Here is a 16,393-nt window from a genome sequence, read left to right on the forward strand (position 1 = left end):
TGAAAGCTTCATTCATTACTTATGTACAGGACATCACTCCCTCCTCTGCCCTGGCTCGCTTCTGGCTGCCATTTCACCATCTTGGAAGTTGTGGTAGAATGAGTCATCTGCCTTTGTGCCTTTGTGCTTGGTATTGTACAAAAAACCATAGAGATTATCTTACCAATATCAGATAAAGGATTTTACTCAACAGCCTCTGGATGTCAGTCTTGAATTTAATCCACCTAAATCCAATTTAGGATTGAAACATGCACAGTCCATCTGTGACTGTGGAGCAGAGTACTGGACCTTGGTTGACCTTAAGTGTTAATTGGAAAATAAAGTGAAATTTACATCTTTTGAGGATGCAGTTCAGCCAACTTGTTGTGATCAGTGATCACCACCTTTGTTGGCTGTTGAAGAACATCCCACACCTACATTGTGACACAGCTATAGTTAGCTATAGCTTTATAATCCTGGTCTCCAGTGTTAAAGTCAAAACTATTTTTGCATCTGCCAACCTGGCTTACACAACCCTTGTTTTTGTCGCTCTACCACCTAACTTTGATTGATCAGAAAATTCATCGTTTTTGGCTGTTTTTGCTCCCAGCGGACACAAAACACTGAAGGAATTCATGTAAAATATCTTATAAAACTAGTAAAAGCAAGCTTTGATTGGAGCGATGTTTTGTTTACTTCAGAGCAATTAGTCAAACGACCGTGTGTAATAAGAAGCAACCTTATGTAAAGGCTTCAGTGGAGCGATTTAGTGTAGAAGATTTTAGAGGACAAAGCACTATTTCAAATGTTTTAACACCCTGAAACATGGGATGTTTTATGGTGTGGATTTTTGCTCAGATTGAGAGATGAATATATCTGCCACATTTTGGCTAACAGCACCTTCAGTCCAAATGTATTGGAATAAATCTTAAGAGACATGTCTGTTGTAAACCTGATATTTTCCTCATGTCTTTTGAAGCCTCCCTAAGCAGATTTCCACTGAGACTGTCACAGAGATTGTCCTTGAATGTCAGCTGTGTTTTTTTTCCATGCTAATGTTTGTTTGCTCACCCTGTGTGTGCTCTGTTTGTCTGTTCCACAGTTCTTCAGAAGGGAGCAGGGGGATTTCTTCATCGGCTGCTTGTTTCTAACAGAGCTCAGCACACCCTTCGTCTCCCTGGGGAAGATACTTATTCAGGTGAGACAGCATGTACACGTGTGCGTTCACCAGACACAAACTGGGAAGTCATACACCGATCAGGACGAACAGGTGAAGTGTAAAACTTGGGTCCTGGCATTCATGTGGAGCCACTTGACACCCCCTCATGGCAATGGCGCTCCCCAATGGCAGTGGCTCCCCCAGCAGGACAATGCACCCTGACACACCACAAAACATTGCTCAAGAATGGCCCAGAGAACGTCACAAAGAGCTCAAGGTGTCGATCTTGCCTCTAAATTCCCCTGACGGCAATCCGATTAAGCATCCGTGGGACGTGTAGGAACAAGTTTGATCCACAGAGGCCCCACTGTGACTCCAACTTGGCTCTGACCCATTGAGCCATGGACATAGGACAAGGGTTTGCATTTTTGCAGGTATCACGTGTAGTTATCCAGCAACTGAAAATACCCAAATCCAAGATGTCTGGTGGGAAATATGCAAGAAATGTTGCCAAGACAACTTAAATATAAACTTGTATTATGCCAAAGTTTGGTTCTGCCTCCGTTTCTAAGACATGGAGAGATTCATCCCAGAAATGTCTGCATGAAATTGAATATGAACAGTCCTGGGCAAGTTGTTATAAAAAAATATACAAAAGAAAACAAGTACTGCAACCGAAGCCAGCAAGACCTAATAATAGTTTCAAGCTCTTGCTCCTCAAGAAATGGAAAATGCAACAATCGCGAGAATGGCAGGATAAGTTTAACTGGGTGGCATATCGTTAAAAAAACGTGTCACCAACAAAACCATTATCTACTCCTCTCTTGCCCCGCGCTCTGTGTTTTTCGAGCAGTCTTTGGACTTGCTTAAAAGTTAAAATATTAACAACTTTGAGCTCAAGTCACAGTGCAGAAGTGCTTGTCAATGTCACACTTGGCCCATGCACACCATCAGGGCATGAAAAGGTGGACGAAATAGACGAAATGTTCTGCACCATTGTCCTGTGGAGTCTGGCACCAGATCGTTGGCGACTGATCCTTTGAGTCCTCTGTGTTGCCAAGTGGGGTTTCACAGCATTGTGACAAGATTATCAATGTTCTTCACTTCACCTGTGGCTGATCAGTGTACATCTCTCATGGACTGTACAATGTCCTATTTATCCAAACATCATGAAGCAAAAGGTTGTTGAGTAAATATTAGAGATGAGCCTCCATTATTTTTGTCAGACAGGTCAACAACCATGCATCCGAGCTGGGCAATCATTTACTAAACAGGTGGTGGTTCAAGGCCTGTCAAGCATTAGTATTCTCTGAAAATCGCCACTCTAAAGAGGACTATAACAAGTTTTTGGGCACTTTTAGGGTCTTCTTCTACCAAAAACACATATTAAAAAGCTTGCTTGTCTGCTCTCACGTGATCTGCAAATGTTCTAACCCAAGCATTTCCTCAAGGCCAAGGATCACACAGGCTACGCTAAAAATGCCCTGTTCGCAGCTTGCACATCCACTGTTTACTATTTCCCCACTCTGTGGAAACCGGTCCTGTATGCTAATATATCAAAGTTTAACAGACGTTTACCCTCCGGCAACCACAGCCAAACTTGTTATACTAGATAGCATCACCTTCGCCAAACACATTTGTTATTCCTTCTCCTAAAAGGCTTCTCACTTGTAATGTTAAAACTGAAACGTGCTGAACATGCATGCAGAAAAAAATCAACAATAAAGCATAACTCGTACGTCTATCTTGTATGTCCAAATGTGTGAGCTAAGCTACCGACCACGTTATGTTAGAGCGATACAACAGTCTTAAATGAAATCTCTCCTTATAATATTTTAGGACTAACTAGCTTTACACTGCATTACAAGAACAATATACAGTTCGAGTCCTGTTACATCATGTATGTACCATTCAAGTGCATATTTAAGGTTCTTAAACATAGAAATAGTCTTTTCTGCCAGGGAGATTGCATTTCTTACCTAACTCATGGAGCAAATATTAGCTTAATTAGCCAGCTAGCTACAGCTAACAAAAGCTGCACTTTCAGTCGACAAGCAACCATCAATTGCAGGCTAAAAAACGAGAAGCAACCTTTTTCTTCCTCTGTCTAAAAACAAGGACAGAGTAGACACAGTTATTGTTCAAGTAATGCAGAAAACGTGTACCACACAGGACCCACTGCATGTGTTGTTGCACTGGAACACAAATACTGATTATGTGACATGAAGAGCAAACTTCAGAAAACATACCTTGGTCCAAAAAGACATCTCAAATATGGTACACATGAAAAACAAGTGCATCTTTTGTGTTTGACATGAAATAAAGGCTTCAGCTTTGTTAGTATGTTTCTGTCACATCAGATTTATTAAACACCATTCATGGACATTATAGAAATACACCCAGTAAGTGGCACTTGAACCCTTATTCCACACCTTTAACTTAGCATCAATGCTACGACTCTCTGCCTGGACAACCGAAAGTCATTCATCCTTTTTTCAGTTCCTACTCAGGTGATGTGCAGGGCCTTGCATCATCAAAAACATGAGTATCTCTGTTACATTTGGGATGTCGCTTGTCGCCGTACCATCAATAATTAAGGTGCATAGCTCACCAAAAATCAGTCAGTAGCATTCAGCTGAGAAGCTGTAGCACTGTTTACTCTCCCTGCATCTTTAACCATCCACTGCAGTCAGTGTGTTCATTAGGTCAAACCATGCAGTGAGCGTCACATCCAACTGTACTATACACTCTGACATAGTCAGAGGCTGTGTGTTGTAGAAAAGCCATATCTAAGAATAGAAGAGTCTTAGTGTGCATCCCAGTGAAGTCAGTGAACCGTGGGATTTCAGGTCTTTGCTGACATCTGGTGTCAGCAGAGAAAAAGAGCAAAGCAAGGCTCCAATCTCCAGGCAATGTATTTAAAAAACGCTGCCCTCCTTCGGGCTACATCAGCACTAACAGAAACTCTGCCAGACATTTTCACTGCTCTCAGTTAATTCCTATTGATTTCTGTTGTGTGGACCAAAGGTTCCCACAGTCTTTTACATTAAGGAAGAGAAAAAGATCATTGAATCATACGAGATTTTTTATGTTTGGCATGACTTTGTAATGAATGTTGTAAGAAGTAGTTACAGCAGTTGTTACCCAAGAATTTATTTAAAAAAACCCAAAAAGATATACATTAAAACATTAACATTAAAATCACTGAGAGGTCAAGTGAATAACATTGATCATCTTGTTGCAATGCAATATTCAGCTGGGAAACGTTGGGTCCTGGTAGTCATGTCCTTTGACACACACACACACCCACCCAAACACAGAGAAGTAAACCCCCTCATGGCTGTGGCTCCTCCAGAAGGACACTGTGCCATGCCAATCGAAACTGATCAGGAATGGCCCAGGAACATGACAAAGACCTCAAGGCATCGATCTTGCCACCAAATTCCCAAGATCCCAATCCGAACAAGCATCTGTTGGACACACCGGAACAAATCAGGTTCATGGAGGCTCCATGTTGCAACCCACATGACTCAAAGGATCGACCACCAAAGCCCTCGTGCTGACACCCCCCAATGGTCCTATGTCCATGTCTTGATGTGTAAGAGCCGAGTCTGATCCACAATGGGGCCTCCTAGGATCTGATTTTGTCCGGGCACATCCCACGGATGTTTGATTGGATTGGGATTTGGGGTATTTGAGGGGGCAAGGTCAATGCCACAGCTCTGTTGTGGCTGATCGGTGTATATGTTAAAATGTAATATGTTCACAGTAAACATGATAATGTTCTGGTCACACCAGAACGTGGAGCAGCAAAAACTTGTTCCCTCAAAGGTCAGAAATGTCGAGACAGAAAGAAACTTGGATAATACATTTTTTATTTAACCATGTCTTTAAGTTCTACTTTAAAATCCTATTTCTACCCCCTTCCTCTTTTTGTCTCCTCCACCAGCTCAGCCTCCAGGACTGCTGGCTGCACAAGGCCAACGGTGGTATGGTACTGCTCACCTTCTTTATGTGCCGCATCGCCCTCTTCCCCTACATGTACTGGGTGTACGGGCAACACTATGGCATCCCGCTCTACAGCGTTCCCTTCCACCTGCCGCTGACCGCCAACCTGGGCAACTCGTGCATCCTGGCGCCGCAGCTCTACTGGTTCATCCTGCTTTGCCGAAAGGGCTACCGTCTGTACAAGCGTAGCCGTATGCAAGACTCGTCTCCTGCTGCCACTATCACTGACAATTCTAAGGATGATTGATATCCAGTTCACGATTTGCTCGCTCAAGACGCACACTCAGCTACTAATGCAACTACTTCTGCAAAGGCACTAGATTGACTTAACACATTTCAAACCCCACCATTGTACTGTAGTACACCAGGACTGCCTGCTCTTGTCCCACAACTCCTGGGCATTCTCCACACAGTCTAACTCCTCTGTTACAAATCTGCTGCCTACGTGGACCTCTCCACCGATCCAATTCTACTACTGAAGTTTGATGATTTGGAGTTTTTGTTTTGGATTTTGGCTCCTTCCTGGATCTTGTTGAAGTGCTACGCTGCGTTTGTTAACATTTACAACACTGAAGAAGGATCATGTTGGCTTCACTGCGAAATAAAACATGGAGTAAGAGTACTAGAAACTGAAGAAGAGCCTCCGCGGAGAGACATTATCTTATCTCTTCCTCTTACTGTGTTTACAGCCTCTGCTGATTTGGAAGGTCTGTTACAGTGTGTGTGAGAGTCGCTGTTCCTACAGGATGTATTTATTTTTATGGTTTTTGCTGTAATGTGTCGGATAGTTTTTTCCTCTCCCATCCATTCACTAATCACGCTGACGAGAAGGATTAGGAAAAGTGGTGGGTGGGATACAAATCCAGGCAGTATTAGCAGGAATAACTGTGAGGAATACGTGTCACCTCATCCACATCTTAGAGCTAAAAACTGCTTCATTTGCTAAAAAACCCTGTTAATGTGATAGATTCTGAGTTCTTACCCTTTTTTATTTTGTTTTTTTTTTTTGCTTTCCCATACAGCATGTCATCATGGCATCAGTTTGCAAATCTCCTTGTTCACCTCCGTAACATCCAGCACACTTTTACAGCCCTTTTATGGCTCCTTTTTGTTTTTCAGAAGCCATCTCCTTCAACAGGGTGCTAGCTCTGTATGCGTAGTGTATCCCCAGGAATTAACGGTGCACTCAAGTTCTTGGGAAACTTCCATTATAACAAAGTTTCAGGAATTCATTCTGGCAATATCCTCCGGAGTCGGGAGAACGGTGGCACCAACAAAGGATTACCTCAGTTGTGGGAACCATTTTACTTTTTTTTTTTTTTTTGCAAAATCAAGTCATTTCACATGAAAGCATGGCTTATATAACTTCAAAGTTTGGTCAAGACCTCAAATGGATCACTGCTCTCATTGTCTAAATAGTAAATGTAAAGCCATGATAGGATAAGATCTGGCCCTCTGTTGCAAAAAAAAATGTCTTTTTGGACGAACGAAATTCAGCTTTTTCTGTAACCTTTGCATATCTGAGGGTTTTTACCCCACTTCTACAAAGCAAAGGGTTAGTTTGGGTCCTTGCTATGGACCAATTCATCTTTTTGAATCCACAATCTCTGTCTAGATGACACTGGAGCATCGCAGCTGCCATAGAAACACTGCGATGTTAACAGCCCCAAGTCTTGGAGGCTCACTTTACAGACTGATATTAAAGCTGCTGGAGATTTTTTTTTAAAAAGTCAATCGATTCTGCTCATCAGGCCACACATTACCCCATTTCCACCAAATTAGTTCTGGTTCTTGAACTTTCCTTGAGCCCTTGGCGCTATCTAGTAAACTAGCTTGGCGTTTCCACCAATTCTGAGCGGAACCACTGTATTCACGAGCCCTTTTCTGCACTGCCTGTTCATGGCGGGAAAAACTGGTCGTTACTCCGCCTCCCCATCTGTATAAACGTCACAGAGGCGGGATGAGGGGGACGGCTTCATTTTGTCTCTAACCCGCCAGCAGAGGTAGTAACCGAGCTTTAACAGACAGCCCATTGAAATGACAAACCAGGGCTGCTTGGTTCAGTGTAAAAAAACAATATGGAGGCGAACCTCACTGAGTAAAAAGGGGCTAAGGATGCACAATGTGCGACGACCTTCGGCTCGCGCTTCAGTTCAAGGAAAACCTGCTTTTTTTCTGGTTCCAGACCAATTTACTTTTGGTCGAAAGGCTCAGAAACGGCTCAAAATTTGGTGCACGAACCGGAACAGGACTGGTTCCATCTTGGTGGAAAAGCCCCCTCAGATGGGGGGGGTGATGAGGACACGGTGATGCCCAATGGTTGGGACGAACTCAGGGCCAAGGTCAGAGCAATAAGGTGGGCAGTGGCTCACCGGGGCAAACTGAAACAGAGCATTGACATGAAAACGTCACGGCTATCAGGAGAGATTCTTCCTGAAACTGATCTGTAAAATACTTTAAGAGATGACATCCAGTAACTGTTTAGTTTCCCCTGAGGCTCCAGAGATTTACATGCACCTGTCTTATCAGCTGTTGCATTGAGCACTTCACACAGGGCTGTGTATATACATATACTACATGTTTTTAGAGATTTACATCAAGTTTTAGTTTCATCACACACACACAGAAGTTTTAAAACGTAAAGCTATATCTAGACATCGCAATTAGAACTAAGAGGACCATTTTTATCATGCAAAGCAGTTATTTTTTGTCGGATTCACAGTTGCATAAAGACATTTAAAGTAAAAAAAAAAAAAAAAGGCATTTATGAGAGAAAATCAATGCTTCACTTTTAATCTTGAGAATATTATTTCGTCATATCAAAGAATAGATAGAGGATGTTATTTTCAGAATGATGACACAAGACCCTGAGTTTTAACTCCTCGGATAATATTCTTGGTCGTTCGAGCTTTATAGTGAACTAACTGATTAAATCTGCGCCGTTAATGGCCTTTTTTTAATGTCCTGCAAATTCAATCTATGCAAAAAAAAGAGGCTGCTGCGGTGCATGTATACAACACTAATGTCCAGTTATATCAGATTAATCCAAACGCCTCAGTATGTTGTGTTCGTTTCTCTTCTTTTTGGGACCATCCATTTGTTTTCTCCTGTGCATTTCTACTGGGACTCCACAACACAAACATGGTCTCGTGTCGCGTTACAAGTCGAGTTGCTCGTCTTTCGAATCTTCCTCGCCGGTGTTTTGATTAATTCGAGTTCATATAATGCTGAAAAAAGTGTAAACCGATGATTTTTAACAACTTTTCTAGCAATATACGGACGACGTTTACAAACTGCAGCTCAGTTTACAAAACGGGCAGAGTTTTCCTGTTTGCATACTGACCTCAGGAGGCTGCGACTTTTTTCAAAAACATCCAAGTTTGAACGAAACTAATACTTTTGAATCGATCTGAATGAAACTAACTTAGCCTAACCCTTACCTTTTGTTGTAGATTTGACGTGGCTAGCAAGCTAACAAGCTTTGTTGCCATTTTAACGTTAATTCCAGTTTTAAAAGGCAACAAACTTTCTTTCCTTTATCCGCATTTTTGTATCTCTGGTTTAGAATCCAAATTTCTTCCACATGTTACTTTCTCAGATGCTTTTGTGTCATGATGGCTGTTTCCATTTTGCGTTAAAGCGAGCTTGTCATTTTTCCCCAATACAGCAGCCACTGTGCATCAAGTGACGATTGGTGGGATCGTTGTGAATTCATGGTTTAGCTTCACGATAGTACAGACAGTCTGTCAGACGTTGGTGAGCAAATTTAAAGGCTCAACTTGTAAGAAAGTTGATTTTTGGAGGCTCATTCCCAACTCGTCAAATACTGACGCTCGGGGACGGTGGCCGACCCGACCTAAAGTCTCAAAGTGACAGTATTTTCTGAGTTGGGACTCAAAAATTAACTTACAAGTTGGGCCTTTAAAGAAGAAAACATGTAACATTAGCAACAATAGCCACCAAAAGCTACTGGCCACACCAGACCAATAAAACGCCCGAGTGTGTTCATGGAGCGGAGATATGTTTCATGTTCCTGCTGGAGGGGCCCCGTAACTCGAGGGCCTCTTTTGATTCCCGAAAGAAGTCAAAAGTTTCAACTTTCAAGCGTTAAGACCGCTGAAATGACCAGTGTGCTGCTGTTGCATTGTGGGTCTGAATTGCCAACTATCGAAAAATGTCTTTTTGCATTCGATGCTAAATTTCGGTACTAAATGTCAATACCTAAGGAGTTAATCTCATCAGAGTCAGTGAGCCAATGAACATGCAGCATGGAAAAACACGAGGTTGCGGTCAGAGACGGGGCTCCCAACGTAAAAAGAATCGTTCAGGAGCCGTTATCGAAGTCAAGCCATCGGTACCGGTGTCGAAACTTCTTTAACGATCACCAGCCCTGTGCTGTAGTGGTCCCGTGCCACGTGTGGCGATCTTGCAGTACATTTTCTGCCCCTCGCTAAGGCGAACACATCGACATCCACGTCAGGTCGGGACCGCAGCGCAGGGAGAAAAAGGTGATGAGTGTCCTTGTTTGGTCGACAGACTGTTTGCTGACGAGCAGCATGAGGAAGAGGCAGTAAGGAGAGCCGAGCTGCTGAATGATGGGGCTTGTTTGTCTGGTTTGGCTGCGGCCCAGCAGAGTGCAGGCCTCTTTTGTCCACTGCTGACCGGGCCACTCTTACTGGAAACATCCCAGGCTCTTTGTCCTGATTTCAGACCAACTCTCCCACACATTTTTCTTGCTTTACTGTCCTGTTCACCCTCAGCCTCTTCGTGCACTCGTCTCCAGATTTGTTACCTGTACTTGATGCATTCATAACAGGCTGTGTTACTCTCTAAAAGCCTCCTCTTTGTGCATTATTGTCCTGGTTTTGATTTATATTTGGGAGACAGCGTTTACATGAACAGTGAAAAAACCTGGTTCTTCATATCCCTGTGTAAGTTATCACAACTCTGCTGAAGGTGTCTTGATTTCTCACCATCTCAGCCACTATGAGACTGTTCAGAAACCTGTACGAGGTGTACGCATGCCTTTCAGTATCCTGTTTTCCATCAGGGTACTCCAGGTAGTATATCCAGGTTTCTGATCAGCTGTTTACACGACTCACTTCGATCTTAACCAGGATACTATTGTGCAGGTCATTCCTTTGCTTCCCCTCCCCTCCAGCCTCCATCCTCCCATCACTCCTGCCTCGTGTCTTCTGCTTTAACTCATCTCTTGGCCGATGTGCTTCCTCAGTGATAGAAAGTTGCTGAGAGCGTCAGCAGAGCAGAGCGAGCCCTCCCTCCTCTCTGCCGCCATCTGTCGACAAGATTATCTGCTTGTCCACTCAGCAGTTTACAGGCAGGGATTAGTCGGGGCCAGGCGGGCATTTCCTGCGCTTCATATATCTCATTTTTTTTCTCTGTTTTTTTTTTTCCGCCACCATGACCTCAACCTCCGCTTAATACCTGGGAAAAAAATGACATATGGAGTAGTTTCATCTACAAGTTGATTCACAGTGGGAAGAAACATTTATACCATCATGACACAAAACTCTGCTGTGATCGATGTGCTCGAGTCACTTTTTTTTTTTTTAAGATGTTCAGAACGTCACTTCGTCGAGGACTCTTTGAGTTTGACAGCCACAGAAACTGTCAGATCTGACAGGCAGTTAAGGAAAATATCCGTCACACTCGACAGAGAGTCAATGGGGGAACTCGTTACCGATGGGGGAGATGAAATTTGACCGTTAAGATTTGATCAGCAGTCTGCATGCGTAGAAATCATGGAATAAATATAGAAAATACGACATTCCACCATCGATCATCATCATCAAACCTTGTTTTCTCTTTTCTTTCATCTTGTTTTTCTGGTAATCATAAAAGGAAACTTCTATATATTTGTAAGGGTGTGTGACTGTGTCCAAAAATCAAAATGTAATTTCGTAGAAAAACGGCCATATCAACTGATGACTTCCCGATGCGTGATTTTAATAAAGACCCTTAATATCTGATGATGTTGGGGGCCCAAAAAAAAAAAAAAACCTGCTACACTTACCTGACTACAGTGTTTTCATAGCCAAGGGGAAGACAAAGCCACATTATATCCATCGCTAGCAGTCTGGATCGCTGCCTCATCGCACACAAACTGATCCAAAATCCCTCACGAAGAATCATGAAAAAGGCTCGAGGCATGCAGAGTACACATATCTTTAACACGTGATAGATTCTTACTGTAGAAAGTCTTAAGTTCATCCTCTTTGCTCAGGGTTCGATGAAGTTAGCATATGTGTGTGTATAGAGGTTTATTGTAAGATGATGAAACTGTGAGATTGATTCTTGAAGATGATCACATCTAGAATGGTATGCTGTTTTCTTTTCTATACGATATTTTTTAAAAGATTTTTTTTTTTTTCTTCTTCCTTGTTAGATTTCTTTCTTCTATTTATGCTTTTCTGACACGGCTTGTGATGCTTCTATTAAGGGTTGGTAAACCAAAGACTGTCTGGCACATAATCACAGTAACTGTAGCGATTATAAAGAGAGAGACATTTCATTTTTCTGTATTTTTTAGACATAATGTAGACGCTGTGACTCACTTCTCATTTTACAAAATAACTACCCTCCAGTCTTATCCTCTTTATCGGACTCCCAGAGAGCGACCAACTTGTCGGGTTCGTGATGATGTTTTTACTCCATGATACATAGATTTACTGATAAACTTTTGATTTATCCAAAACAAAAAACACAGTAACATTAAAAAAAAAAAGAATAAAAAAAAAAAAAGATATGCTTTGTTTTCTTTGTAGTAGTTAGGCCTATGTAAGAATTAATTTGTGTGACTTCTATCGAATGGGAACATTGGCACCAAAATCGACGCAAGTACAGCATTGGCCTCGCCGTGCTAACGCTGTTTAGCTTAAGCAACGCTCTCCTTGGTAACACTATTTTCATTTTGTTGTTGTTGAAGTTCATGCTAACAGTTTATTTTACATTGTTGAGACATTAGTAGCCCTGAAGCTACCATTTTGGTGCAACAGTTGTCCTCTCGTTAACATCATTGTAAATGAGAGTACTCTCCATGCTAACACTGGGTGGTTGTTCCAAGCTAACACCTCATTTTGAAGTACCAAGTTATAGTAGCCTATATGCTAACATTTTCACACTATAGCCATCGCCTTGCTAATGCTATTTTGAGTGAGAGTTCACCCACGTTGGCACTTTATCACATAGTTGTATGTTTACTGGTTACAGACAGGCTAGTGCTTTATCTTTTAAGTGCTAGCAAGTGATATCACACTGTGAAGGTATAATAAGCTCAAAGTTAACATGTGCAGTGGTTGTTCCAAGCTAACAACTCATCTCGCATGCTACCATTTTAGTGCAATATTCGCCCTCTTGCTAACATTATTTTTCAGTGATCGATCTCCATGCTTACATTTTAGCACACAGTTGTATGTTTAATCGTTACAAACATGCTAGCAAGCACCATGCTAGCACTAAATATCACACGCGCATACTTACTCACGAGACCATGCTAAAGCTTTGTTTTACAAGCTAACACTATGATAGTAGGCCCCATGCTAATACATTGAGGCTACTGCCACTGATCTTGTAGCATTACAAAAAAACAGTGACCTCCTTTTGGGGTTAGCATCTGTTCTACCTTTGAGAGTTTCTTTATTCTGCATTTTATAAGCTTCAACGCGTTCCCATGATAGCCTTCTCTGTCTTAAGCTAGATGGCTGAAACAACCGTGGAAGTTTTTGGTGTCTTTGTTCCTGTCGTTCGATATAGATTAGGTTGTACATGTTTGGAGTTGCTGTTGATTGTTGAGATGGGAATGGGATCTCTTTTGCAACCCTTGACACTTTTTTGTTTGAGTTTGCTGCTTTGTATTCACACATGGATTCAGGGTTGGTCCCTCTCTCCTGTGGGGGAGTCCAGGATTTGGGCTGGGGGTGAGTTCGGCGGTGGGTTTTAGGTGTTTTTCCACTGACTCGCTAGGCAGTGAAGGCTGGATAACAGTTTTAAAGCTAGAACGGATTCAAAAACTGGTGGTCTAATGTGGCATTCATGTCATGTTGTATGTAAATGAGAGCTAATATTTGAAATGCTGGGATCAGACTACACAGTGGCATCGTCTGGGACAAAAAAATAGCTAATTTTACCTCCTGTGGCTCAATGTACCCACAAAAAGACCTTCTTTCATGTAGTTTGACACTTTTACGACCACATCAGTGACCCATAGAGGCCCTGATAACTCCCCCATACAACTCTACAGACAAAGAAGTGAATGAACTTGATGTGAACAGTTGTGTGGGCGCCGTCAGGTGGAACAGTGAAGTTAGTCCTTTCCCATCATGTAGAGATCAAGCTCTGATTGACCGGCGTCAGTCGTCTGGTCTGACGTGTTTGATTTGTGACTCTATAGGCTTGTTTTTTATTATTTTTATATGAAGCATCGCATCAGAAAAAAGGTTGATGGAAACCACAATATTAAAAAAAAAGAGTTGATGCAGTCAAGTTGGTTAAAGTACAACACGTGCACATTTGAACACTTAATTCAAAAAGGCCATCTTCCTGTGGGGTTCACTGTAAGTCATGGCACTGATGGACGTTTTGTAGGTTTACATGTGTACCAGATCTCATACATGTTGGTGAAGGAAGTCCTTGCGGTTGCATTCAACGACTGAACTTTGTGCAATGTTTCTTGAGTTCTTGAGCATGTTAACGCCCTCACAAACACCGTTCTTTTGGACGAAGAATAAACTTAATTTTTGAAATTTCAATAAGGCCTTCGCATGTTTTGTGCTCGAGCCCTCAGCCAACATTTACATCACGGGACTGGTCGCCAGAGAAGGAAGCCGGGAAAAAAAAACACCTGAACACCTCCCATTTTCTTTTGTAGATGGACGACTAGTGTTGTCTTCTTCTTCTTCATCTTGGTTTCATTGGCAGTTTGCAAAAAACTGTTTTTGTTTCCCATTGGCGACCACTTCTTCTTCTCTTGTTTATCACAGCCATGTGTAACATCCTGCCAGCTCCTGACCATTTGCTCTTAACCAGCTGATGGATAGGCCCAATTCCCATTTTCCTTTTTAACTACATTTCAAAAGTTATCTACAAATTCACTTGACATAAGATGGAAACACGGTTCATGACTTTTTAAAAAGGCATTAGTATCATGTAGTCTGATCCCAGGAGAAGTTGTAATCACAAGGTGAACATGCACTTTGTTGTTGACCAGTTTATAAAATGTTTAAAAATCTGACAAAATAAGATAAAAATCTGTTAGAATCACAGATAATGGATCATTTTGACGTCTAAAGTGACGTCTTTAAACACCTTTCAACTATCTTCTCTGTTCTGGTTTCTCCTGACATGACCTGAATGCGTCATCGGGCCGTCGAGCTGCACGTTTAGATTTCTGGGTGAACTTGGAATTTAAAAAAAAAAAACTGTGTTGCATGCCGGGGCTGATTTTGATCCGTGGACATTGAAACCAAACTTTGGTCTCCAGTGCCTTTGTGAAGAAATCTTATTTGGTGTGAAAGAGCTGAGACGGCAGGCAGTGTTTACAGGTTGCGGCTGTATTTATGGTGTTTTACTGTCGTCACAATAATCCTCACAGAGAAATTACAGTTTCAGTCCTCAAGAAGGATCACGAAGTAAAGTCTCATCGTTTGTTTGAAGAAGCATACGATTCATATTTAAACAGATTGCTATGCATTTACTGCTAGAATGAGATACAAGCTGTTGTCTTTTGATTCTGTTGAAATGTAAGGCCTTTATGTTCATATTTTGTAGCATTTAATCTTTGTTTTCAAATCATCACACGAGTCCCATGATGTTGTTTTTCTAAATGAACACGGATCATTTGAAGTTGAAGCCCTTTAAAGAGTAGATTTATGGTAGTCTTGGATTTTGTTTGCTGTGTTTCTGTCGCGTCGGACGTCTCGTCTGTCGGACGTTTCTGGAAGATTTGGGATTTTAAAATCGTGACCTGCTGACATATCGCTCAACTGTCCCGCCGTCGGGGTGTTTAACTGAATTAGATGCAGCACCTTCACAACCTCGAACACTTCCTGCCCCACATTATTTTTGATAGCAGTCTAATTTTTCATATACATATATTATCAGATTTGACGCATCTGTCCTTTTTTTTTTTTTGTAGCGTGACCCTTTTTTGAGGAGGAAATTTCCTTATCTGAGAAGAAAGACGGAGACTGTTTTACGAAATAGCTTCAAAGAATCGATACAAGAGGAAATATGTACTGTAGCTGCAACTTGTGAATTCAGAGCACCCCTTTAAAAATTCAATAAATTTGATTTGATAGACTGTTTTGAACACGTGTTTTGTTTTCTTGTCTTGTGATCTTGTGTCTGAAGTGTTTGTGTCGTATTAAATCGCCGTGTTTGACTTTGATTTATTTCGACTTTGTGTTCATGTGAGCAGAGTTTCTTGTAGGGGGATGATTCATGGAGCTTTATAGTAAATGTGGTCTACAACTTTACACAATAACACCAAAATATTGATGATAGTAAATATTTAGCTGTTAAAAGGGGCCATAATCTATTATTTCTACTCAGGGCTGCCTCCCAAATCACTCCCTAGTTACTATATCATGCGTTTTAATGACTATCCGCATTAATTTAAGTGTGAATTCTCAGGATTTAGGCTGTGAATCCCAAAATAACTCATGATACGTTCCCCACAATAACAATGAAATCATGATACAGCAAGTCTGTGACACCTGATACAAGCGGTCATCTAAGATACATCGCGATGTTTGCGGGACTGAAAAGAAAAAATACTTATTATATTGATTTAAAAAGGCTGAACTGCCAGAAACTGGAACAGTCCTGGAGTTAAAATGTTAAAATTCATGAAAGGGAGTCATGAAGGTAGTCACTGTTTTAATCAAAATAACTAAATGTAGCGCCAGTGTCCAGACAATATATCGCTTCCTTTTGCCAATACGATATATTATCGTATCAATATCTTGTTCCACCCCTAAATATAAAGCATTCAATGATGAGATGTAAAAGTAGTGTCCGTCTGTGTTGTGTTCACTGCCGCCTCCACATTTTATGGATGTAAAAAATTACTCACGGCACTCTGAAATTGTTCCCAGGCAAAATATCACACATGCTAATCACACTAGTATACTCCCCTTCTGTCATAATGTGGGATCACCTGGACGTACGTGACGTGGTCGTGTGGTGTTCAGACGGAGAAGAGACGATAACATCCAGCTGGACGTCCTG

General features: G+C 41.6%; 1 protein-coding gene across 1 annotated transcript in view; it reads left to right on the forward strand.

Annotated features, from left to right (window-relative positions):
* Positions 1-15,464, forward strand: part of LOC311269486 (TLC domain-containing protein 3A-like) — a 36,233-nt gene extending 20,769 nt beyond the window's left edge. The window contains exons 4-5 of the mRNA XM_084373647.1: positions 1,082-1,177; positions 5,088-15,464. Of these exons, the coding sequence (XP_084229773.1) occupies positions 1,082-1,177; positions 5,088-5,393 (402 nt within the window). The 3' untranslated portion in view covers positions 5,394-15,464. The remainder of the gene's footprint in view (positions 1-1,081; positions 1,178-5,087) is intronic.
* Positions 15,465-16,393: the final 929 nt, after the last annotated feature.

This window comes from Pagrus pagrus (assembly GCF_965226575.1).
Source record: "Pagrus pagrus genome assembly, chromosome: 14".
Classification (NCBI taxonomy): domain Eukaryota; kingdom Metazoa; phylum Chordata; class Actinopteri; order Spariformes; family Sparidae; genus Pagrus; species Pagrus pagrus.